We start from the raw sequence: 27150 nt of genomic DNA on the forward strand, positions 1-27150 counted from the left end.
GTCAGGGTTTCCTTTGATTGTGTGCTAAAGTCATATCCTCACAGCGAAAGAAGCCGTCCGCATATCAGAGTAAGTCTTCTCTCTCTCTCATCAAGTTTAAGTGTTTAAAAAATGTCTTATTTCTCTTGTTTCTTGTTGTCTTGTTTAAGTAGCTGCTTGGCTTTGGCTATAGTTTGGCATGTCGTAAAAATAGTTTTTACTGTCATTGGCACAACTCTGGTCATCGTATTGACAAACACCAATAAAAGCAGTTATGTATGCCAACAGTCTTTGCTCTCACACATGCTGTGGCCAGAAGCCACATACACCCTGCAAATTATACAGGTCATCTTTGGACACAGAATATTGAGTCTCCTACAAGACTAACTGTTCTCATGTTCTCATGCATTGCAGTGCTGCATGCTGTAAGACGGAAATTATTATATTATTATATATTATTATTATATCTGGCATTATCACTCAGGGCTGGTCAGCTTGCTGGCTTCCTCTGGTATTGTGGCAAAATGTGGCTGTAAAGTAATTTAAGCCAGGAGCATGCACCATTAACCCCCACTATCTCCGCACCCATACGGGCAGGAGCCAGTGGGGGAAGACTCAGGCCTCCAGCCGTGAAACTCGTTACGACGGGGCAACATCCTTTATGGCACGGGAAGGTTTCAGAGGGCACGGCCTGTTAGGCCCTGACCTTCTCCTGAACCCCCCTTTATTGCTCTCTCCCTCTTTACTCAGTCACTAAATGATGTGTACAGCACTGGATGTTTCATGACAAAGTCAGATTAGATAATATTCATGTTTGGTATTATTCTGATTGTTTCAGTGCGACTGGTGCAATGGTTTCATTTCTGCAACAGCAAACCCTGGACATCATAACCAACCAGGAGAAACTGTGTGGAGCTCTGCCCCAGTGAAAGCCATGTGCCTCAACCCCCCTGCGTTTCCTGGGGAGGCGTGGCTCCAAATTACAGATGGGTGACCCATTTTTAGGGTTAACATCAAAGGCCAGATTTTGGATTTAAGGACAGTGAACTAAGCAATCTGGGAGAATGCAATCAGCCTCCCGTGCACACAGTGCACGTAATTTCTACGTACAGGGTGTCTGTAGCCAGACTCCCGTATGTAGCTTTTATTACCAGGTATGACTTTTAAGACTCCGTAATTTGGTTTCCGTTGTAATGTTTTTTGATTTGGAACTAGTATGTAGTTACGTGTATGTAACCTGCCTGGTAAAATAAAATTGTTAAAACTTGATCTGTTTGGTTTTCCTTACTGACACTTAATGTTACACAGGGAATGCGTGGTTTACCCCCTCAAACTGGTCTAGGGAGGATGATTATTTCCACTTACTGTATCACGGCGTATAGCACCCGTAGACCTATGTTGGTAAATCCCTCGCCTCCGCATGGTAGTTCATTCATGTCGAGCACAGCCATAGCTATGTTGGTCTGCTTGGGTCCCTAGGCTGTAAACAGATACCCGAGAGTAGCTATTCCTGCGACCTCTGTAATGACTACAGATAGCTAGTCAGTTTGTGAGACGTGCACATAACGCGCGATGTGACATGCGGTGGTACCAGCAGAGGATTGTTCAGCGAGTTCTTCTCAGTACAGGATTCCTATAGCGATCAAGTCAAAATTATAAATAAGACATCCACTAAATGTGGATAACTAATCTAAATTATTATTCTAAAATGGAGTCAGATAAACGAAGGTGAATCTATTGGCCCTATTGTGGAGATTCTGGGTCAGCCCGGACCAGTAAAGAGCGGAAGGCAGAGTGGTACTACTGCCTTGGTATCGTGGTTTGTTTATTGGCTGATCTAGACTGTCTGCATAGGGGCCACTAATTTTTAACCCTATTAGTATTCTTTCAGCAACACCAGAAGGACGAGCACGCTGATACCTTCAGCCCTCGCTAAATTCCGTCGTTGGGTTAGCGTGGGGTTTTACAATGCGATGCCACTTGTTGGAATAGTGTGACAAATAGCCTTTTTTTCATTGAAGATGAGGATTCAAGGATGTGGGTAGAACATTTATATCTAGAGGTATACATTGTCATGGTAACACAGGTTTTCTTTGCTTACAGAAATGGCTGAAATGAGCTTTTGCAGCAGTTACAATGGGCTGCACTACTGGCTGATACCTGCAGTAAGTCTGTGATTTTTTTAAGCATGGTGGGTGTATAAAACAGCATGCCATTCAAAATAACCTTGTTCGGGATGGTTTTTATGTCGCTCTAGTACGCCCTGTGTATACACTATCTGAGTAACATCTCTGGGTTCATTCTGTGCAAACACCTTGTTGGGGAAGTGAAGTTGCATTGTTTGTGGTAGACTATCATATCTTAGTTATATAGCCAGCTAGTTACGAAGCCAAATAACTTGCTTGCTCACAATATAGTTGGTTAGCTAAAGTGAAAAAATGAATTGGAATTAATGGGGAGACATACAGACTATGGATGGCAAGAGGGTAATGGGAGGCGAAAACGCTGAGGACGGATATCAGAGAAACACAGATGACAAAAGGGCACAGACGTGACTCAAACAAAAACAATCACAAAATAAAACGATGAAAGAAAGTGCCAAACTCCAGTGTGTCTCCCAAAACAGTCCCACACATTTTCCAAAGACCTGAAGGCAGATGAATCTTCCTGAAATCATTGATGGAACAATGTTAAAATTGCCAGAGCAGCTGTAAGGCAGAATCCAAGACTCAGCAGCAGCAGAATCAACCCCCTTTATCTCCACTCTCCTGACTCCCTGCAAGTGTCGGTGTGAAAAAGTGATAGAGGCATTCCAGCATTCCACATGATTAAAAACGAGCAGGCTACTTCAGTTAAGTGGACTATGCATGTTTGCTAAAAAAAAAACAGGCAATTCTGGTGAGCGATGGAAATGACAATAAAAATACTAGAGGACAAATAAATAAAAAGTAATTACAAGGAATAAAAAAGTGTTAAAATATGAGAAGATGAGAGGCATTGTGTGATTTCTGCTCATATGGCTTCCAGAGATATAAGTGGAATATTTTCCAAGCTCAGTGTCTGAACTGAAGTAATGCCTTTGATGGTAGGTGGCGTTTTCTTTCTTCTCTGCCTTCTCAAGAATGAGAAAGAATTCCCTTGGCCGCAGAGCTCCTCACAATCAAACATTCAGCCTTCCACTGTGAGTCAACTTGTCCACTTCATTTTACCGATTTGTCTTTATGTCTGTGCGCCATGTTTTGGCATATTTATTTGTTCTGTTGCTTTTGCTCTCATAAAGTGCTTTTAGTGTGAGAAAAAAACTTCATTAATAATAATATTGTTATTGTATATTGTGTCAGGTGTTGCACTGCTGTTATACCCTTGAGCAAGATAACCTTGGAAATCGGGGAATTCTAGTAAAATATCAACCGTGCATGCCAGTTAATTATTAATTGCAACTAAATTGCTTCAGTGAAATGTCCATATGCCTGAGTAGATTGTGTGCCCCTTGTTTGTTTACATATATAAAAAAATATATTGGCGTGTAGGCCTCTCCAGCTCCACTGCACCCACGGCGATCGATGGAGCTTTGCCGTGGCCTTCGGGGCCCTCTTTAGCGTGTTCTTGGAGAGGATGATTGGCCCCGAGGTGGTCCCCTGCCTTTATTACAAGCATTCCCTGTGGATCGTCGGTATTTACATTTATTTACATTTACATTTTATTCATTTGGCAGACGCTTTTAATCCAAAGCGACTTACAAGTGCATAGGTTCTACCACAAGTCAAAGCATCACATCCAGAACTAGAAAAATACACCTGGACTGCTGTTCTAAACATATAGTCGTCATATAAGTGCAATATTTTTTTTTTTTTTTTGGGGGGGGGTTAGACAGGGATAGGGGTATCAGAAGGGGGGGGCGGGGTAAATCAGGAGGGGGGACTAAGGTAGAGTTTGAAGAGGTGTGGTTTGAGTCTGCGTCGAAATAGGGGGAGGGATTCTGCTGTCCTGACAGTGGTAGGCAAGTCATTCCACCACTGAGGAACCAGAACGGAAAACAGGCGTGAACGTGCAGCTCGACCGCCAGGTGCCCGTAGAGAGGGAATCGTAAGGCGACCAGAGCTGGCAGACCGGAGTGGTCTAGCTGGGGAGTAGGGAGTGATCAGGGATTGTATGTAATGTGGGGCACACCAACATCTCTCTACACAATATTTTGTCACCGAAATGCTGATGAAGTAATGTTTGTTGTCAGAACCAATTTCTTACACCTCTGATGAGTTAATGCAAATGCTAATTCGTAATTGCAGTATCACAGAAATCACAATAACATTTAGTGGCGTGCCAGTTCTGCATATTTGTGCTAAACTGTACGAATATGGGTTATTCTCTCTTCCCCTCTCTATATATTTGTGTCTCAGGTTTCATACAAGTTCTCTCTGCCCTGGAAGTGTCACTGGTGCACTACCCCATCTTCGTCTGCCTCACTCATGAGAACGTAACCCTTGGAAACCTGCTTGGCTTTGTCTACACCCTGGCCTGGTGAACACTACACCTACCCTCATGCAATCAGAATATATACTGTGTGAAAATATACTCAAGTTAAAAGAGCATCAGTATATTGCAGTAATTTATTGGCAAATATGCTAATTATTGCCATTTCCGGATATAATAATATACTGTCTTCCTGTAATATACTGTACTAGTGTAAAATACATATTTATATTATCTCATTATTTACAATATATTGCAGTAGATTCTGTTTCTGTAAGGGTAAACATGGTTACTATTGGCCCCTCCAGTTATCATCACATACACTGTGAAGCTCATGAAAGTGCTAACAGCTAACAGCCTGCATTCATTCACAGGTTTGTCTACCAGGCGGTGATGACTGCTTCTGGCCCTGAGCAGACGATGTTTCCCTCAAGGACATATCAAGGTCTTTAGAGCTGGTCTTAGCAGAGCATGTCAAATTCCTATGAACCCCCTCCCCAAAAAAAACTAAAACAAAAGACAATTACAATGACAATTTCAGTAGGGTCCTTCGCACCCTAAGGTGCTTGGGCCATAATAAATTACTGACATTGTCATTTATGTGCCTTTATTCACATAGCCAATAAGTCCATAACTAATTGGTCGCAGCTGCCTCGTGTACTGTATATTTATGAAACAGATTTGCCATTTGTTGAGAAATTTACCTAGATTGAGTAATCGCATTAAATTTTTTAACGGCATCACATTTTTTGATACAACTGCCTAACTTTCAAGATCACTATCTTGCCTAAATATTTAGTAAGGACCCCGCCAGACTACAGTCAGCAGACTGGCTCTTTTTCTCTCTCCTGGCCGCCCTCAGACATTTTGGAGTTCAGAAGCAGGTGGTACCACGTCCTCCCGTCTCTGCTGTGCACTGCCTTACTTGTCCTGCGCTTCCTCCTCGTCTTCTTCAAACCATCGCTCCTCGGGCGCAGCACACAGCCCCAGTACGAGGTACCCTGCCCCACCCTGCCCCGCCTCACAGCTTGTCTTCACCACATTATCCAGAGCACACATCTCCAGAATCTGAGTGGAAATGATTATAAAAGGCATTACCTGGCAGAACTGTAACCTCCTTGATCGTATTCACTCACTTGGACTAAAATGTTTTAATTGATCAGGAAGAGTAAAAACATTTTTCAGAGCACTTTTCATGGAAAACCAAATTTAGATCCAACTGTTCCAAAAGGTAACCCTCAGGGACTGAAGGCCTGAACCGGACAGGAAGTAGTTAATATGTTTTCCTTTCTAATATTAATGAGGGACACATATGAATGAAGCTATTTCCCTGACAAGTAAGAGATAAACAGAAAACCAAAAACATGTATTTTAAAAGATAGTAATGAGAATAACAAAATTATTTGGAGGAGGTGGCTGTCTGTAATTTCATCAAGTAGGCGGTGAAAATGCCACGCAAATATGCTCAAATGAACAATGACAGGAAAAAGTACACTTCCTGCCTGCAAGCCAGAAACCCTAAAAACCCTGTCCATCAACTGAAATACTTTCTGAGTATGTTGGGGTTTCTTGGTATATTGTTTTTTTCTTGGTGTGTTGGTTTTATCTTGGTCAGAGAATAACGGTTGTGTCTCTTTCCACATTGCAGGATGTGCCCCTGGCTCAGGCACACAATATTGCCTATATGAAACGCCTGCTGCAAACCAGAACTCCAGAACCTCTGTAAGTTCTGGACATGTGGCAATGAGATGGACTGTGTGTGTGTGTGTGTGTGTGTGTGTGTGTGTGTGTGTGTGTGCATGCACGTATGTGCGTGCAAAATTATGTTCAAGTCTCCAAAAAAGATTCAGACCTGAAGTTGATCTGTATAAGTTTCAAAATATTGTTGACATCATCACTTCAGGATTCATCACTGCTGATGAATTAATTGAACTCCATTCCTTCCTTTCACTAGGCTTGTAACAAAGAGCTTTAAACACATATACCAGGCTACTGAATAATGCATTATAGAGAGACAATAACTTTATTTTTGGGCTTTTCCTTCTCCTCATTTGAACTGTGCCTCTTGGTCGCCCCCTACCCGCAGTGGGCAGAAGAACTGGTTTCAGCGACGTCTCTGCACCTGGGACGCTTGTTTCCACTTCCCAGCCAGAATGCTCATTATGGTGGCGATGGCCCTGATCGGGGTCTACAGGGTGAGTGAGATTGTGGACATGAACATGTACTCCACATACTTCAGCTGCATACTTGTATGCCTTGTATACATACTTATAGGGCAAAATACCAAGTTGTTATCAAATCTGATGCGGGCCACTGACTACTGTGGCTGGCAGCGATACTATGGCATCACCCAGAGAAGTGAGGATTCACCTGGCTGGGATGACTGTGCTTCCTTGCTCACCAGCGCCCCCTGGCTGGTCAGTCAGGGGACAGCAGCATCATAACAACACATTTCGAGAGAACGTGTTGGTCTGTGCTCTCCTGAATTGAGGATAGGGGCTTTTTCCTGATTGATTTTTCTCATTTGAATGAGTCATCTCATCTGAAATGCATGGAATCTTATCTTATCTTTTCTTGCAGATTGCATTCATGAGAAGAATTCTCTATCTGATAGCTTCTATTCCTGCTCTAGGTGAGTATTTTTAGAAAACCAACTTGGTCAACGCAGCCAGTGTGATCATGGTTTTGCTTTCTTTTCCACCATTTTGTCAGAACATTTGGGCAGAAGGCACTTCTGCTGTCTGTGTGGATCAGTTGTCTGTCTGTTGTCAGTGGCATAATCTGGCTTTCAATGGAATTTGCAGTGATCAATCATTCACTTATAGGGCGGCCTGTAGCATAGTGGTTAAGGTATATGCCTGGGATACGCAGGGTCGGAGGTTCGATCCCCGGTGTAACCACAATAAGATCCGCACAGCCGTTGGGCACTTGAGCAAGGCCCTTAACCCTGCATTGCTCCTGGGAGGATTATCCCCTGCTTAGTTTAATCAACTGTATGTCACTCTGGATAAGAGTGTCTGCCAAATGCCAATAATGTAATAATGTTAATTCATGTTCAGTGAATCCCTGTTTTTTTTTAGAGGTCCTTCAATGGGTAGATGGGATAATCCTCACTATCACTATCTTGGCAACCATCAATCACATCTGTCAAATTATGGTGCAGTACAGGTAAGCTGTACACGTGGACACACATATACTGTACGGAAACAGTCTTAAACTGTCACCTTCACACACGACACACACACTCCCATGTATTGACACCCACTCGTTTTCACACAAGCTCACGCCCACAAGCACATGCAGTCATTCACAATTCTCATTCGCTCTCAGACAAATATTAAACATCTCCCTCTCACCACTGTGCTCGCGTGCATATGACCTCACACACGTGTATACACAAGCTCTCACAGTTGCTCTGCACTCCTACCAGAGTCCAGATGAGGAGAATGTACAAAGGAGACTGGAAAGACCTGACTCGAAAACTCCCAGCCACAGATGTTTCTGTGGTGAGAGAACACACAACACATACTGTTCCCGTGTATATATTTGTGTACCGATAATAATAAACGTACAGCTTTTCTTTCTTTTTGTCTCGTCTCCAGACAAGGAGCATGACCTACATTGGTTTGCAAGTGACCTTCCTCTGTTTGGGTGGGTAGAGCCCAAAGGTTTCAACACTAATTACAATTCACACAAGCCACACTCAAAAACAACCCCCCTCATTCCAGTGTGGGATATCATTGCTGTTGTTTTTTCATAGTTGTTCTTTTTCTTTTGTTCCACAGGCATGGTGACCATGTACACACTTGTCTGTGTTATTGGTGGCTTTATCATTGGTATTGTCATTGCTTCTGTAATGCTGCAAAACTTGGAATTGATTGCAAGTCACTTGTAAGTTTACTTCCCTTCTTTTAATTTGCTCAAATCATATATAAAACCCATGACCATTGCATTCAGCCATCCATCCCGTTTGCTTTCCGTCCAAGTAGGGAGCAGTGGCATTGTGTTATTTCCAAGTATATCTTCTACAGTGTGGTGTGCAGCTGTCAGAGGATTAAATAAGAGATGTATCGCTAATAAAATAACAATATAAAATGTGTCCGCAAAAGTTGCAAGAGACTTGCTTTTTGTTGCTTTTAATAGTTTTTGTGGCCTTCCTGTTGCTGTAGAATGCTCCTTGTAGTGAGCGGTCAGTTTAGGCCTTGGAGCTAAGGAAGGAATGAAAAACCAGCAGACACTCTTATCCTCTTGCCCTGAAACTGACAGCTGTGCTTTAATATCTTGCACAATAATGGTGCACACTGTAGAGGCCGGTCATAGTAATGGGATGTCCATGGTCAGGATCCATTCCAAGTAGCCATGCTGTGCTAATGTTTTTGCATAGCTATGCAGCAGCATACTTTAGACCAGGGGTCGGCATCCCTGGTCCCGGAGAGGGTGCTGGGTGTGCTGGCTTTCGTCTCCACCTTAAAATAAGCAACCGATTTAGACCCAAGAAACCAGTTGAGGTGAGTTAACTGTGTAATCAACGGCTTTCATTGATCAATTAATGGCAAGTAACAACGAAAGCCAGCACACCCTGTTGCTCTCAAGAACCTGGGTTGCTGACCCCTGCTTTAGACTGACAAAGTAGTTCTTGTGCTTCCAGAGTTTAATCATAGCAAGCATGCATTTCTATTTCATAGCTTACCAAGCTAATATCAGAGATGTTCACTGCTAGCCGATTTGTCTAAACTTGAAGAAAAACACATGTATACATTTTTATTATTTTGGGAAAGAAATTGCCAAATGTACCCAGATAGTACAATGTTATATTTGGGTACTACTAAGTACTACCTGTTACAAGCAAAACAAATTCAATTTCTATTGGTGGCTAGGGGTACAATCTTATGACAAGAGTTTGTACTGTACAGGCACTTTTTCATACCCGACAGCATACCAAAGGATATTACAGGAATATTGCAGTTACAGGATGATCTTCAGAAGAAAACTATTTACTCATTAAATCAGAAAAGCTGAAAAGCTTTCCTAAAGGACATTTACTCAAGTTAATATCTCTATCAGTCTAGATAATTTTGTTAACAAATGTATTCTTTTTTTAAACACTGACTGTTTTAATGGATTAAGACCCATTGTCTCAGTTGAAGAAGTTTAATGAATTGTTTTTGTTCTCAGCCTTATAACAGTTAACAGAAATGTATTTATTCTTGTACGATACATTGAATGTAATCTACAATAAAAATCTATGAGGGAGAAGTGAAAAAGATTTGAGCACAGACATACTTCAAACGAACCATTCCCCCCAAGAAGTGAAGTGCTCGCTGACAATTGTAAGTTGTTAATTTCCCAAACCAAGTCTGATCCCAAGCATGCACATGTAGTGGTCCAATAAGAAAAAGGACAAACACAGTTTTGGGTGAGATACCAGAGATACCAGTCACTGTACTGCCAATAATTGACATCTGAAAACAAGCACAGATCCTGTTGAGTGACTGAGTGACCTGAATTTGCCACTTTCTGCCCCTGTTTGCATAGTGTGTCATGGGAAAGATCTAGGACTCTCTTTTTTTTGTCATACATACACTATGGTGTCAGTCACTGGTAACATGTGGTATCTCCAAACTTGGATAAAATGTGCCTGTCTCTGATCTCTAGTTTAATGTGATGTCAGATGTCTTTCATTCTTCTTTTTGAGGGAGAGTTTATTTTTTTCATTACTCCCAATGTTGTTCATGTCTACAGAGTGGTGCTTCTCCTGATCTGTTGCTCCTGATCTGTTGTTCATATCTTCAGAGTGGTGCTTCTCCTGATCTGTTGTTCATGTCTTCAGAGTGGTGCTTCTCCTGAGCCTCATCATGGTCTTCCTCTTGAGGAGGCTTGCAGTGCGTCATTTCTTCCTCCAGGACAAACCGGCCGCTGAGAGACCCCTCGCCTTAAATAACATGTACGTGTCTCCAAGCCCGTGTTAATCTGGTGCCGCACACACTCACAATTTTATCAGGGAAAGGCAGACAAGAAACGTCTACATTTTCTCTCTCATTTGTTTCCCCTTTACTTCTCTCTTCTGCCTTTTTCTCTACCCCTTTCTTGTCCATGCTCTTCTTTTCTGTTCTGCAGCCGGGCCCTGGAGAATGCTTCTTACTTCACCATGTTCTTCTTCATGATTAAGGCTGTGTATGAGTTTATCACCCAGTTGCTGATCAAAATCATCCTGGGCTGTCTGAACCTGGCTCGGATTGACTGGTCCACCAACCCATCCAAACCGATGGGCTCGCTGGACACTGGTAAGGTAGCCCTGACAATAAGAACAGAACTGGCAAAAAAAATCCCCAGTCATGAATGAGCCACTATTTGCTGCAATTTAACAATATTTTAAGGAAACCCAAGTAAGTGACCGAAATGGTAAGTTCCAGTGTGAAATATTTTGAGGGGAACTTGAGGCACCCTTGAGATGACACCCTGTAGTTCAGTTCCCCCAGCTGTGTTTGTGCGAGTACATCCTTTCAGTATTGTGTAATTACAGGCTACTATGCCTTGCCAAAATTGTCATTAAAGGTACACTAGGAAACATTTTTGTGTGAAAACATTGTCACACAATCCCTTCCTATTGTTGACTCACCCCCGCCTGTGTTTATAGTCCGTAACTTCGGTTTCAAAGTGTACATTTGTCGGTCCGTCACTCTGTATCAAAACATTGTACAGCTGTACAGCAATTCAAGCTCATTGGTTGAAAATTTGTTCTAACTGCCACACGCAATCAGCGCTTATATATCTTATTATCCAAGCGAAGACTACATATCTAGTTATAAAACAATACCAGTTCGCTATCGGTAGCAACAAGCAAATTAGCTATAGTTAGCTAGACAAATTTACGTATCCACTTACAATAAAATATAGCTAAGCTAGGCAATACTGTCGAGGACCCGGCCCTAGGCCCTCCTGATGAGAGATTGACAGAAGATGGGTTAAGCAGGAATGCATTGTTAACCCCTCGCACACGCCAATGGGGTAGGAGTAAAAGCTCCCGTAAGAGGAAAAGTATATGGTATAAAATAAATGTACAACCGTATATGGATACTGAGGAGTCTGAAGTCAGAGGACTTAGATTCAGGGTTTTAGAGAGCAAGGCTAAAGGCCTGACTGAGGCCATGCGTAGAATGTGTTCTAGCATGACCATGGAAGGGGCTGAACACGCAGAACGGAAAATTGGGGACCCAGGGAGTTTTGCATTCAAGGAGACGATAGATGTGATAACATACTTGGTTGACACGTGTGGGCTGGCTCCTACAGGGGAGGAGCACGAGGCCTGGTTAAAAAAACAGGATGAGAAAGACAATGAAAATAATTGGGAAATCAAAGAGCAGGAGGAGATTGAAAAATGTAAAAGAGATAAGGAAAATGGCATGGACGTCAATACCGAGAGAAAATTAAGAGGCTTCACGGGCCTCTCTGAGGATAACACAAATAATTTATCGAATAGATTTAAAGGACTGACTATAGAGGAGTTGAATGATGAATTACACTCACCTCTTAGCTGGATGACCTTTGTAGACCCCTTAAGGCGCCACAAAAAGGGGCACCTAAAGAGGGTGTTGGGATGGTGGCAGGCTTTAACGTCTGGCTTACATGAAATCAAAGTTTGGAGGAAGTCAAGGAAAGATTATGAAACTGACACAGACACCAGTGATGAATAGGTTCATTAAAAACAACATAAGGGCTAGTGTTTTTCCACTCATATATTAAAATGGGGGAAATTCCCAAACCAGAGGGGCCCATGAAATAAAATATTGGGGACGGTTCTTTGGAGGTATGAGAAAATGACAATTGGAAAAACAGAAATAATTAAAATGGTCATTGAAAAACAAGTTATATAAAAGATAAATGTCTTCCCGCTTGACATAATGGGGACATTTCTTATCAAAAAAGGTACACTTTTGTATACAAAAAAGATATATAAGGGATAAGTTTTTAGACCTTAGAGCAGGATCCCAGAATTTGGCTTCAGAAGATATCTACGAGCTGGTGAAGAAAGATCCACGCAGAACAATTATAACCAAGCTGGAGTGGTAATTATAATCTATATTACTTGTAGAAGTAGGAAAAGTAACATATTATAAGTTTACTTTTATATATCTTTTATTTCTTATTAGGATACTATATAAAGTAGAAAAATGTAGAGAAATTATCATATTTAGATAAATATAATATTATAGGAATAGTTTCTTTTTAAACGTCAAGAAGGGGGAGCTATAGGATAAGGCTAAGGCCAAAGAGGATGGATATTGGAGGGGTGTACCTTGATTTTTAAACATCGTGGTGGAAAGGTAATTTAGAAAGAGCTAAGAGGGGTATATGTAACTTGCATGTGATTAGCAAACTGCAAAAGATGATATGTACACTGTAATCTGTACAACTCTATTCTTTTGATTGATTATAATAAAATATATCTTACTATAATCATATGTGACAAAGAGTCTTTAGAGTAAATACATTGAATACAGGACATCGATTACCAGATTTGCATCACACCCTTCACTTCGAGACTGGGCTGGAAGTTCAGTAGAACTTACCAGGGCTCCAGGACGTTCGGAGTACTTGATTTCGTCCCCGAGACACCTCATGGTGAGGTACTGCTCGTGGGAACGTGAGGTCTGAGCTCGGCAAGGGGTCCGTGGCTCACGACAATACGATCATATTAGCGATGCATAGTGCGTTGTGCCTCAGGTGGATATTTGTAAATTCGGGAAGCTCGATAGCCAACTGGTATTGTTTTCTAACTGGATAAGCAATAGTATAGAGTTTTAGTGATCGCTTGTGTGGGGTGCAATTTGGGCATCTCTTTACGGGTTTCGCAAAACCTTTATTTCTCTCAAACTGTAAGTTACAGTTGCAGTTACAGTTTGTGGTCGACTCATATCTTAGTTATATATCAAGTTAGTTACATAGGCAAATAACTTGCTTGCTCATAATATAGTTGGTTAGTCCATCCATCCATCCATCGTCACCCGCTTATCCGGAGTCGAGTCGCGGGGGCAGTAGGCAAAGCCGGGTATTCCAGGCGTCCCTCTCCCCAGCAACGCATTCTAGCTCCTCCTGGGGGATCCCGAGGCGTTCCCTGGCCAGGAGAGATATATAATCTCTCCAGCGGGCTCTGGGTCTCCCTCGGGGTCTCCGCCCAGTTGGACGAGCCCGGAAAACCTCCAAAGGGAGGCGCCCGGGAGGCATCCTGATGAGATGCCCGAACCACCTCAATTGGCTCCTTTCGATGCGAAGGAGCAGCGGCTCTACTCCGAGCTCCCTCCGGATGTCCGAGCTCCTCACCCTATCTCTAAGGCTGAGCCCGGCCACCCTACGGAGGAAGCTCATTTCGGCCGCTTGTATACGCGATCTCGTTCTTTCGGTCACTACCCAAAGCTCGTGACCATAGGTGAGGGTTGGGACGTAGATCGACCAGTAAATCGAGAGCTTCGCCTTCCGGCTCAGCTCCTTCTTCACCACAACGGTCCAGTGCAACGCCCGCATTACTGCTGACGCTGCACCGATCCGCCTGTCGATCTCACGCTCCCTTCTACCCTCACTCGTGAACAAGACCCCGAGATACTTGAACTCCTTCACTTGGGGCAAAGACTCGTTCCCAACCCGGAGGGAGCAATCCACCGTTTTCCGGCAGAGAACCATGGCCTCGGACTTGGAGGTGCTGACTCTCATCCCGGCCGCTTCACACTCGGCTGCAAACCGCTCCAGTGCGTGCTGAAGGTCACGGTCCGATGAAGCCAGCAGAACCACATCATCCGCAAAAAGCAGAGATGCGATTCTGAGGTCACCAAACCGGACACTCTCCTCACCTCGGCTGCGCCTTGAGATCCTGTCCATGAATACCACAAACAGGACCGGTGACAAGGGGAAACCTTGGCGGAGTCCAACACCCACCGGAAACGTGCTTGACTTTGTGCCGAGAATGCGGACACAGCTCTCACTTTGGTTATACAGGGACCTGATGGCTCGTAACAACGGCCCCGGTACCCCATACTCCCGCAGTACACCCCACAGGGTTCCCCGGGGGACACGGTCGAAAGCCTTCTCCAAGTCCACAAAGCACATGTGGACTGGATGGGCAAACTCCCATGACCCCGCCAGCAACCCTGCCAAGGTAAAGAGCTGGTCCACTGTTCCACGGCCAGGACGGAAGCCACATTGCTCCTCCTGAATCCGAGGTTCGACCGTCGGTCGGAGCCTCCTTTCCAGTACCCTAGAGTAAGCTTTCCCAGGGAGGCTGAGGAGTGTGATACCCCGGTAATTGGAGCACACCCTCCGGTCCCCCTTCTTGAAAATGGGGACCACCACCCCGGTCTGCCACTCTACAGGTACTGTCACCGATCTCCACGCGACACTGAAGAGGCGTGTCAGCCAAGACAGCCCAACAATGTCCAGAGCCTTCAGCATCTCAGGGCGAATCTCATCTACACCCGGCGACTTGCCACTGAGGAGCTTTTTGACTACCTCAGCAACTTCCGCCAGGGATATAGGTGCAGATTCCCCCGAGTCTTCAGGCTCTGCCTCTTCCACAGAGGACGTGTTGTTCGGGTTCAGGAGCTCCTCGAAGTGCTCTTTCCACCGCCCGACAATATCCCCAGTCCGGGTCAGCAGTTCTCCTCCCCTGCTGAAAACAGCCTGAGACAAGCCCTGCTTTCCCTTTCTGAGTCGTCGGATGGTTTGCCAGAACTTCCTCGAGGCCAACCGAAAGTCCTTCTCCATAGCCTCCCCGAACTCCTCCCATACCCGGGTTTTTGCTTCAGCGACTGCCGAAGCTGCAGCCCTTCTGGCCACCCGGTACCTGTCTGCTGCTTCAGGGGACCCCCGGGCCAGCCAAGCCCGAAAGGCCTCCTTCTTCAGCTTGACGGCCTCCCTCACCGCTGGTGTCCACCAGCGGGTTCTTGGGTTGCCGCCCCGACAGGCACCGATGACCTTCTGGCCACAGCTCCTGCTTGCCGCCTCTGCAATGGAGGCTTTGAACATGGCCCACTCGGATTCCATGTCCCCAGCTTCCCCCGGGATGCGTGAGAAGTTCTTCCGGAGGTGTGAGTTGAAGACCTCGCGAACAGGGGCCTCCGCCAGACGTTCCCAGTTCACCCTCACTACACGTTTGGGTTTACCGGGTCTGTCAGGCAGCCTCCCCGGCCACTTGATCCAACTCACCACCAGGTGGTGATCAGTTGACAGCTCTGCTCCTCTCTTCACCCGAGTGTCCAAGACATACGGCCGCAGGTCTGATGATACGACCACAAAGTCGATCATCGATCTTTGGCCTAAGGTGCTCTGGTACCAAGTACACTTATGAGCTACCCTATGCTCGAACATGGTGTTTGTTATCGACAATCCATGGCCAGCACAGAAGTCCAATAACAAAACACCGCTTGGGTTCAGATCAGGCAGGCCGTTCCTCCCAATCACCCCCCTCCAGGTTTCTCCGTCATTGCCCACGTGAGCGTTGAAGTCGCCCAGCAGAACTATGGAGTCTCCGGGTGGCACCCTTTCCAGGATGCCACCCAGTGACTCCAAGAAGGCCGGATACTCTGAACTGCCATTTGGTGCATACGCACAAATGACAGTCAGAGCCTTCCCCCCAGCGACACGTAGTCGCAGAGAAGCGACCCTCTCGTTCCCCGGGTGGAACTCCAACACAGTGGCGCTCAGCCGGTGGCTTGTGAGTATCCCCACACCCGCCCGGCGCCTCTCACCTTGAGCAACTCCAGAAAAGAACAGAGTCCAGCCCCTCTCCAGGAGTTTGGTTCCGGAACCAGTACTGTGCGTGGAGGTGAGCCCAACTATATCTAGTTGGTACCGCTCTGCCTCCCGCACTAGCTCCGGTTCCTTCCCCAGCAGAGGTGACGTTCCACGTCCCCAGAACCAGTCTGCGACGCCGAGGATCAGCACGCCCGGATCCCCGCCTTTGCCTACTGCCCGTTGGGCAAAGCACCCGACTCCGATGCCGACCCCTGCAGGTGGTGAGCCCACAGGGCGGCGACCCCACGTGACCAGTTCGGGCTGTGCCCGGCCGGGCCCCATGGGATAAGGCCCGGCCACCAGACGCTCGCCGACGAGCTCCCCTCCCGGGTCTGGCTCCAGCAGGGGGCCCCGGTTTCCCTTTTCCGGGCGAGGTAACTGGGTCTTTGTGTGGCCGTGTCATGGGAGTCTTTGAAGACAAAATATAAATAGTGTTGTGTAGCACACCGAAGTCAAGATTTCATAAAGTCACCTACTCGGCGAACATTCAGAACACTACCAATAGACGGCAGGCTCTGTTGCGTTTGTCACTGTCAGCTTTCCAAAACATTGCAAGAGAACACTCAGCTGTAATAACGATTTATATACGCGTCATATTCAAAGACTGTGGGAACAGTGCTGTGGTTTGAGGTTGTTTGTTGCTGCAATTTCTCTCGTGACGGTTGGAGTCCGAAATGACCTTTTGTACCTTTAAAGCAGTCCACAGTCTGCAGATGAGTTATTTAGGCGTTCTAAGCATTAACTTAAGTGCATTGACATAAGTTAAGTAAGAGTGCTGAAAGACAATACAAGACACTGGCTTCAAAAATTTTAGTTAGAGATGCTGTATTAAATATTTACTATGCCTGTCTGCCTATGAGTGGTCTACTGTCATTCCAGGGTATTTGACCTGGGTATCGATGCTGTTGGTGGATTCCGCTCACACCAACCCAACCGCTCTGACCTTCTGTCACCTCCTGCTGCAGTCCAGCCGCCGGGCTGACCCTGACGTCAGCACCACACTGCACACAACTGCCAGAGCAGGTGGGCCAGCTCATCCAATACACCACAAAGGCTGTTTCTCAAACAGCGATGTAAACCATCCTTAAATCTGTAAAGAATCAACCCTCAAGAAATGATCAAAGTCGGTAAACAGGAAGTGCTTGTCGACTGCAGGCCCGATAAAAGAGGTTGACAGGAACTGAATCTCATCAAATCGTTTTCGCACAGGTGGTTCTGAGATACGTTACAAACATGTCAGTTTCGTTTTTGAGGTTTATGGTTGGTTGCTCTTCCCTTGGGTGTCACAAAAACATGCAAAGTATGTGGGTAAAAGCCAGTACAAGTCACACCACGCACATTTGTTTCCAATTCCATTAAACACATTTGATTTGCTCTGGTGCATTCCATGTAACTTGAACCTGTTGCCCATTGGCTGATTGAGACGATATTAATGCCTGTGCATTTCCGTGGCTCGCTCTCCTTCCTCCAGTGCCTGGAGCCAGACGCAGGTGGTGGCTGGCCTACACCCTGCTCAGAAACCCAGGCCTGGTGGTCCTCCGCAGGCCAGAGATCGACCTGCCCGTCAAACCCACTGCCCCGCCCGCCACCATGATGCAGCTGGAGCCCTGAGTAACCTCCTGCACCCTACTCCTGCATGCCTTGGAAATGTTTAGATCTTCTAGCCCCTTCTTGACCATTTTGGTGTTTCTGCTTTGGGTGGCATATTCCCTTCTCCCTACATCATGTTAGCCCAACCTCATGCTTTCATGATAGTGATGAGTGCCTGGACTTTGTGTAGGAACAGGCAGCTCACAATATTCTTGTTCAGCGCCCCACTCCTGTCAGCAGCTTTGTGTGTGAGCACCCCATTTCAGCTGTTTTACAATTTCAAGGAGCTAGGCCTGGCTTGTGTATGTGTCTGTGTGTCTTTGTGTGTGTTTGTCCAGGGTCCAGGCTTGCAGTGTCTCCCAGGATTTTGTAGTTTCCAATCAGCAGCCATTTTAGGACTGGTAAATGAGTAAATGAGTGCATGAGGCAATGGCAGTTTCAGTATAATTTCTGCCTGCAAGATATCGGTCTGACAGTCTCTCAAGTTGAATACCAAGACATGGTATTCAATCTGCTGTTCCAAGCCACCTGCACTGCTGTTTTCATAAGAAATAAATACTTCGATCGACCAGTAGATATATTTAACAGTGCCAGCAATGCCCTGCTCTGTCTCTGTCTTGTAACATGTGCATGGATGGTTCTGATTGAGGAAGTTTGTAGAGTTAAAACAAGCATACACATTGTCTCTGCTTCTGTTTTTTTCCTTCATTGTCATGCTTCTGCTTTTAACTGTATTTTTTAATATTTTTAATAAAGTTTTTTGGACAAAAGTTTTTTTTTATTTTTTACATTGAATCTCCCTGCTCCCATTTCACATGATTCTTCGATAGTCACATGACTCATGGCTTCTCTGTGATCAGTTTCAGTAACGTTGCTGCAACATTGGTTACTGCAATACCAGGTAAGTCCATCTCCCCTCTGGGCAGGCATCTGGAGGATCAGCAGTCATTTTCCACCACATCCCGCCACATCCCACCACCAAGTTACAAGATTTCCGAAGACCCCAGCTTTCTCCCGTTGGCTTGTCCACACCCTAACACATATGCTCGGCACATTAATGGGAAAAAGACCGGACAGTCACTGTGCTCAGGCTAGGGAGGCGCGGCTCCAGAGGTCAGAGTTCACAGCCGCAGTCTCTTGATGTCCTCGCTGCGGAAGTCCATTCTGAGAGCCAGCACCTGCCGTACCTCCGCAGGGGTCAGCCGCCAGGTCAGGGGGCCGGAATTGGGACCCCAGTAGTCCAGAATTTCTGTCACCTGTGCGTAATATACAGACACAGAGAGAAATAATACGGATTATTCATAGCCAAGTCTTCCCGCTTCAATGGCTTTAAACAGCATACCTCATTTCCGGTCCCGGAGGACCCTATCGAAAGGGGTTAATTTTTCTATTGGCTGACCGACAAAAAGGTAAAAGCAATTAAATTCTACATACTGAGAGTGTGGGCACCTACCTGGTCAATGAAACTAAACCACATATGGACAATGAAGAGTTTGAAGACAAATAAAATGGTTATGAGACAAATTTGCATCAAGTTCAAATCCGTGTCACAAAATTGTGGAACCTAAATAAATCAAGAGATAGTTTGTAAGGAAAACCAGGGCACAAAAGGATTCTCCAGGACCAAGACAGAGCTACTGACGTAGACACAGGCTAAATGGCACCCTGTGAGAGATTTCCCACGGCTGGGTGTGACCCGGTCAAACACAACACAGTGTGCAATACTGAAGCTGGCCCAGATCAGATCACACTTACAGTGGAGCGATCACTTTCTCCATGTACTGTATGTGTGACAATGACTGGAGCTGAACTACCCCTGCTGTGTTCATTTATTGAGCAGAGACCATGCATAAACCGTTAGATGTACCACAGCTCATGTTCAGCTGCAGTCACTGGGCAAGAAAACATAGGAAACATTAAAACTTCTGAATAAAGAAATGGACAGTACAAGATTAAACTGGTGTTGAAATGTCAAAGGATTCACAAATTGAAAAAAAGATTTTTTTGGAGCCATTTAAAAATGAATGCGAGAGATTTTCAGCAAAAGAGCCAAACACCAGTGGCCCCAAGATGTCGGGTGTGAAAATCAGTATTTAGTGATTAGTCAGGAAATCCTTCACAGAAAAATGAGAGGGGAGATGGAGTGGAAGATGGCAGGAGATGGAGGGGATTGAAGGAGAGGAGAAGGCAGGAGGACAGATGGGCTCTTACCCGCTCCAGGTTGAGGATGGTGGCCATCTGTGTGAGCCGGGCAAACTTGTCTCTGATGGTCCAGGTGGTGACGGTGGTCAGATAGGCCACGAGAGAGCGCAGCTCCTTATCAAACTGCAGTCCCCCAACTGAGAAGAGACAGGGAGCATTTACTTCACCTATGCGATGGGCTCCAATTTCATTTCTTTTTTGGTGTCCAAGATGACTGGTTTATAAAAAATGCAGACAAAAAAAAAAAAACTGGCCTCAATGCAGTTTCTATGAGACTGAAGAATACCCTGTCACAGATATGTAAGCCGGTTATTGTTGTTCTTACCTAAGCATATCATGGTTTTATAGGTATAATCCATTGTCCACAACGTAATCAACCACCATACCTTTACAAACCAATGAGTCTTAATCATATGATGAATGAATGGAGAGGGGGGAAAAAGGACTAATGGGCAATATTTAAACATCTCCTTAGGACCTTCCCCTTGTATTTTAGATCCCACTTCCTCCACTGCCATCACATGCGGGTCACTTGCTTGGAAAGTAAGCCACAGCCTTATATATCCCCCCCTTACCCTGCTGAAGGTGCATTTCAGCACCGCCTTCTCCATCTCCAAGGAGATCAGACTGGTCATCAGGCTGGTCAGTGTGTCATAGATGACTGGGGACAGTCCCGCCTACAGTGAACACAATAATATCATTGTATTACGGTTTATGGTTTGTACAGCTGGAATATTACTTAGGTCTTTAGGGTTAAACGGTTGGCTTACTTGGGAATCATTACAGCAAATTCTAGGGCTGATAAACATCAGTAGATGTATATGTACATAATGAGCATAATCAAAAAAGTATGCTGCTGGTTACAAACGCCTTCAGAACCAGGCTGTGTCTGTCAGTGGTTGGAGTCCTGACTCTGCGTGTCCCATGGTGCTTTGCATCCACCCCGACAAGCCTACCTTGAATTCAGCCATCAGCTGCTCCAGGTTGACGATGAACTGCTGGACCCACGGATCGTTAGCCTCGTACTCGTTAAACTCTTCCTGCGGCACACAGACAGGACAGGGGCACTCAGTTCCCCGCCAAAGTTTCAGGGAGGTACGTATAGAACATATACATTTAACATACACTGCTTCGCAAAAACTTTCCAAAGTTCAAAGAACTGTTAAAAGAATAGTGGATATGAATGTGTGAGAGTAGGTGTGTGTGTGTGTGTGTGTGTGTGTATGTGTGTGTGTGTATGTGTATGTGTGTATGTGTATGTGTGTGTGTGTGTGCTCTTACCTCCTCAATGTTGTGCAAGTTGGACAGGAAGTTGCTGATCCAGGGCTTGACCTGTGGCTTGATGGCAGTGTTGTTTAATTCCGTGAGCCCCTCCTGTAGGAAGCGCACACGCACAACGCCATTTAATACGGAGACACAAACAGGCCGCTGAACCGACCGCAGTACGCCAGCGGGCAGAGGGACAGGCGGTCACACGGGCTCCCACCTGCAAGAGGTCCTTGAACTTGCTGGACGTGCTCACCAGGTCCGCCATGCAGCTGTCAATCTTAGCCTGGGCCTGCTCCCCCGAGCCGAAGCCCTGGCTGAACAGCTTGGCGCAGTCGTTCTGAGAGACAAGGACACCAACACAGGCACTTAATCCACAGGATCCCTGCGGGAATCACAAGGGCTGATAAAATACGGACGGGGACCAGGACAGCGGTGCCGTCACCCTGCTGTACGGAAACCTGGAGCGCTGTACAGCCAGGGAAAATATTAGCAGCGACAAACAGAACAACACACAAACAGAAGTAGGTCATTTGATAGGACGTGGCCTCACCTCCAGGTTCTTCTTTAGGGTGATGATGTTATCACTGCACACTTCCACATTATTCAGTGTCACCTGAGATACAGAGAACGTGTTAGCCAGGAGGGAAATATGATCATTGTGCACTGGAGCACAGTAAAATGGTCAGTGTTAAATGAACCCAGTCACAGTTGAATTAACACTGGACATACACTCACCAAGCACTTCATTAGGAACATTTTTCCTTTATTACACCTATTTATTCATGCGATTGTCTAATCAGCCAATTGTGTGGCAGCAGTGCAATGCATACAATCATGTAGATACGGGTCAGGAGCTTCAGTTAAAGTTCACATCAACCAGGCTACAGCGGTATTTATTATGTCTAATAAATAACTAATAAAGTACTCACTGAGTGTATTGCTGTGAGTGTATACTAACTGTAGATGAGTGTTTAGTGCTCATAGGGCTGGCATGTATGATGATCAGTGTGTATAAGGGCCTATGTGTACTGAGTGGAGTGTGTATGAGAGTGTGTGTATGAGAGTGTGTGTGTATGAGAGTGTGTGTGTATGATGGTCAGTGTGTATAAGGGCCCATGTGTACTGAGTGGAGTGTGTATGAGAGTGAGTGTATATGAAAGTGTTTGTGTATGATGGTCAGTTTGTATGAGAGTGTGTGTGTATGATGGTCAGTGTGCATGAGAGTGTGTGTGTATGAGAGTGTGTGTGTATGATGGTCAGTATGTGTGTGTGTGTGTATGAGAGTGAGTGTGTATGAGAGTGTGTGTGTATGACGGTCAGTATGTGTGTGTGTAAGAGTGTGTTTGTATGATGGTCAGTGTGTATGAGAGTATGTATTTATGAGAGTGTGTGTGTATGATGGTCAGTATGTGTGTGTGTGTATGAGAGTGAGTGTGTATGAGAGTGTGTGTGTTTGATGGTCAGTGTGTATGAGAGTGTGTATGTAGGAGAGTGTGTGTGAATGATGGTCAGTGTGCATGAGAGTGTGTGTGTATGAGAGTGTGTGTGTATGACGGTCAGTATGTGTGTGTGTGTATGAGAGTGTGTATGTATGAGAGTGTGTGTGTATGATGGTCAGTGTGCATGAGAGTGTGTGTGCATGAGAGTGTGTGTGTGTGTGTGTGTATGACAGTGAGTGTGTACGAGTGTGTGTGCGTGCATTAGGTGGATGGAAGGATGCCTTGGCGTCCTCAGCGCTCTCGATGCCCAGCGTGTTGAACTTGCCCTGCTGTAGGCTGCTCTGCATCAGACTGACGGCACTGCTCACGCCGCGCTGGATATCCTGCAGCGTGGTGGCGGGGAAGCCCTGCCGGAGCTTATTATACAGCACCTCCCTGTGGCCATCACCGGTATGACAGCAAGGGAGCACCAGGAACGGAGGAGAGCACAGAGTAACTGTGGTTAATGCCTGAAATGCAGTGCCGGATACGTTAAAGACGAGTTGGAACTGATGTCAGAGCATCACTTTTCCATCCACTTCCTGGAAAATGATTTGGATTTGGATTTTACATCATTGTGGGCATGTAGTATGTCAAAATGTCAATTTTCCATTCCCCTCCAATCAATATACTTTTCTCGCAGTGGCCCAAATCCTCATTTGATGTGTCCCCCCCCTCATCGACTCCCCGCCCTTCAAAAACTCCCGAAAGATCCATTTCACCTGTGTACATGTCACTTCCATTTCAGCTTGTTGGTAAAGTGCAGACCCCTAAACAAAGGCAGGGATGGTAGTATGGGTAAGAACGGAACAGGGGATTAGCTTAATACACTAATGTGTGTGTTACTGAAAGTACAGGGTACTAAAATGAAAGATTAGAAAGTAGCTGGAGAAAAGGGAAGAAAGAGAGATGCACCGGGCGGGGAGGGACGTGCCTGAAGTCGGACTCCAGCACGGAGGTGGCGTGGTTGATCATGGCGCAGAGGCAGTCGATGTTGGAGCTGGACAGAGCCCTTTCAGCCGACCTTTCTCATACGTGTCCATGGCAACGGCCTGCGGAAAGGAAGTATGTGGTGCGCTATTTATGTGCAGTATGTGAGGAGTTATGTAGATGTGGTGTGTTAGGTAGATGTAGTATGTGGCGTGTTAGGTCGATGTAGTATGAGAGGAGTTATGTAGATATAGTAGCTGGCGTGTTGTGTAGATGTAGTATGTGGCAGGTCACAGTAGGTAAATGTAGTATGTGGTGTGTTATGTAGATGTAGCATGCTGTGCACCTTGTTGACGCTCTCTCTCATGTAGTACTCCTCCATGGGGATGTAGTACCCAATGACCTCCTGCATGTTCCGGCTCAGGAGGCAGTGCTTCAACAGATGCTCCGACACAGGGAGACACAGTCACTTCACAGCAGAATCACCACGGAAACACAGCCACATAACACAGTCACACTGCACAGTTGTCACACAGACGCTTACTCTGCACAGCCAGCACAGCGACGAGTCTCACAGCAGAATCACCACGGAAACACAGTCACATAACAGTCACATAATGCACAGTCATTACACACACAATGCACAGTCATTACACAGACAGTCACTTCACAGCGACACTTACTCTGCACAGCCAGCACAATGACAACTCTCACAGCAGAATCACCACAGAAACGCAGCCACATAACAGTCACCATAGGGACAGTTACACTGCACCATCACACAGCACAGTACCCAAGCCAAGGTTTTGTAGCCAGAGGTAGGTGAAATGCTAGACATAGGTAGAGGCAGCAAACTTAACTTCACTCAAATTTGCCAAATTGGGTTTCACAGTTTTGCATGATTAAGAACTCACTGGCCAACATACTGAAGATTTTTTTTTTATCCTACTAACAGACAGATTTGCCTTTTCCTAAACTCAAATCCCAGGACCACAGTGTCAGTGTTTCAATGCATTTCATTACTTAAGAGCTTGATTAAAGTCACTTATTGGCTAAAGAGTTCACATACTGTGCTTTAAAATATCTGTCAATTGAAAGAAAACCTCAAGAGCACACACTCTTCAGCAGTCCAAGTTTAAATTTCAGTTTTTGTGTTTCTCATTGGCTGGCACTTATTGCAAAACACATGCAGGCACAGACGCACACACACACAGACACACACACACACACACACACACACACACACAGACACGCACGCGGACACACGGACCCTGTACGGTTTCCTTTGGAGCGGTAGCGTCCCCGACTTCGAAGTCGGCTGTGATGCGTCGGCGAAGGAAACGCAGGTAAAGCTCATCACTGTGACCTCCAGCAGCACTGGGTCCAGCTCCCTAAACACACAACCTCTATTAGCATGTTCTACCTTCCCAGAGGGAGGGGACTGACCTGAAGTCAGTTACACGACACCGAATTCTCATATTCAACTCTCTGAGAGAAAGAGAAGACTGAACTAAGGTCAGTCACAGCCCACAGGATTTTTGTATTTATCCGTTACAGAGAGTGGATAAAAATCATTCCAGATCAAGTGTACACTGACCTGGGCTCCATCTTTCCTGTGGGCAAGCTTCTCATCATGCTGCTTTGCACAATCTGAAACTGTAGGGGGAGGACAGAGGGAGGGGGCAGGGCAGAGAGGAAGAGAAAGTGTTAGGTTGGGGCTGGGCGGAGAGCCAGATGCGACCGAGGATAAAACCCTCTAAAAGAAACACGCGAACGTGTTCGTCACTAGATCCCAGGGAACAATGGGAATGGGATATACACAACAGAAACTGAACATAAGAAGGAAAAGCAAACCAAAATACATACCAGGGGACAACGTCCCCCAACCACTGACTCACACGAGTCCAAAGAAAGAAAAAAGAAAACCAAAACCTTTGTGGAAGGCGCCAGCGAACACAACACCAGCTGAACGCCCTCCTTACCTTTTAATCTTTTTGTTTCTTGACAGCGAAACACACACCAGCACAGTACCGGACTCTTAACTCTCACCGAGTCTACCATGTGCAGTACCGGCTTTGTGTCAGAGCGCACAGTTAACACAAAAGCATTGGTAGACTGCCAGCACTGGCCTTAAATACTCTTTAGGAGGGGGAAAAATCCTCTGCCAATAATGACAACCAGGTGAAGCCAATGACCACCAGCCCTCTGGTGGACACCATAGGTATTACCTCACCATGACAGAAAGAGAGAGACACGCTTCTTTTTTTTTACTTCTTAGACCCTCAAAAACATTTATACTACATCTTAATATAAATTGAACATAAATCCATGTTAAATTGATGTCATACAATATCTGTCGGACCACACTGAGAGTATCACAGGCAGTTCTAGGCACCGCCCTACAACATAGATATAGAAGCTCGTGAAATTTTTTTTGAGAAGGACTACGAGAGTAATTTAGTTCCCAGAATTAAAAAGGATGTTTACAAAACCTCCTGCGGATGGTTTACTGTCTGGGAGTTGGCTGTATAGGAAGCAGTAGCCACTGGGGAGGCATATGAATGATTTGACCGACCCAGCGGAGATGGTGTTTTGCCAGCATAGCTTCGATGATCGGTGTTTGAGTCCGCAGCAGAATCTCACTGAAGCAAGCGATCGTCCCATGTTAACCCCAGAACTTGCTGAAGGCAACTGATATGAAAGGTCTCAAGTGTCTTGATGTAGCATCTGTAGGGGGTCCATGTTTCTGAGCTGTACAGCAAGGTGAGGATGCAGACTGCTTTGTAAACAGCTGGTTTGGTGTTGGTCTTCAGGTTCTTGCCCGTTCAAAACTGCCAGTAAAATATCTTGTTTTGTTTCTCCTGACCAGTAAAGCTCAGGTCAGCTTTTATTTTTCCTGTTGGCAGATCGCCAGGGAGTTTGGTTCCCTTTTTTTTGTTCTTTCCTCGCCTATTTTAGTGGTTATCCAACTTATCGTCGGTAACTTTGTGATCCTTTCCCGGTCACTCTTGGTCTCTCGCCCCTGCTCCCTCACATGAAGTTTAATCTCATATTTATTGTTTCAATTGAAATCCAATGTGCCGGAGTACAGCGCCAAATGTGTCTCTGTCCACATAATTACAGAATTCACTGTATCCCAGCTTTTAATACAACTTGTCTGAACAAGTACCAAACACTCACTGAGCACTTTATTAGGTAGGCAGCAACTAAATGAGATCCTGCTGTTTCAAACATCACAACATTTGTGTTCACAGTATTATGTTTATTATATTACCAATATATTTACAGGAGTTTATTAACTATGTTTTCCAGACTCAATGATCTACTTTGGGTATGTCAACTCTGGTTAAATATACACATACATAGAATTTGTTTCTAACACAAATGTATTATCTTTTTTTGGGTACTCAGTGGACACCCACCCATGGCTGCTCACGTGGGTGTGCCC

At 45.5% G+C, this 27150-nt stretch overlaps 1 protein-coding gene and 1 pseudogene across 1 annotated transcript; one reads left to right on the plus strand and one right to left on the minus strand.

Annotated features, from left to right (window-relative positions):
* LOC133131031 (stimulated by retinoic acid gene 6 protein-like) lies at nt 1-18593 on the plus strand. Its single transcript, XM_061246119.1, has 18 exons — nt 1-69; nt 2083-2144; nt 3069-3160; nt 3510-3652; nt 4377-4497; nt 4824-4894; nt 5312-5445; nt 6098-6171; nt 6536-6644; nt 7030-7081; nt 7530-7617; nt 7880-7955; nt 8052-8100; nt 8235-8340; nt 10280-10393; nt 10567-10733; nt 17113-17256; nt 17705-18593. Exons 2-18 carry the CDS (start codon nt 2085-2087, stop codon nt 17842-17844), a joined length of 1740 nt encoding a protein of 579 aa, XP_061102103.1. The 5' UTR covers nt 1-69; nt 2083-2084; the 3' UTR covers nt 17845-18593.
* LOC133131541 (conserved oligomeric Golgi complex subunit 4-like) lies at nt 18443-26472 on the minus strand (annotated as a pseudogene).
* Nucleotides 26473-27150: the final 678 nt, after the last annotated feature.

This window comes from Conger conger, chromosome 6 (genome assembly GCF_963514075.1).
Source record: "Conger conger chromosome 6, fConCon1.1, whole genome shotgun sequence".
In the NCBI taxonomy this organism is placed as follows: domain Eukaryota; kingdom Metazoa; phylum Chordata; class Actinopteri; order Anguilliformes; family Congridae; genus Conger; species Conger conger.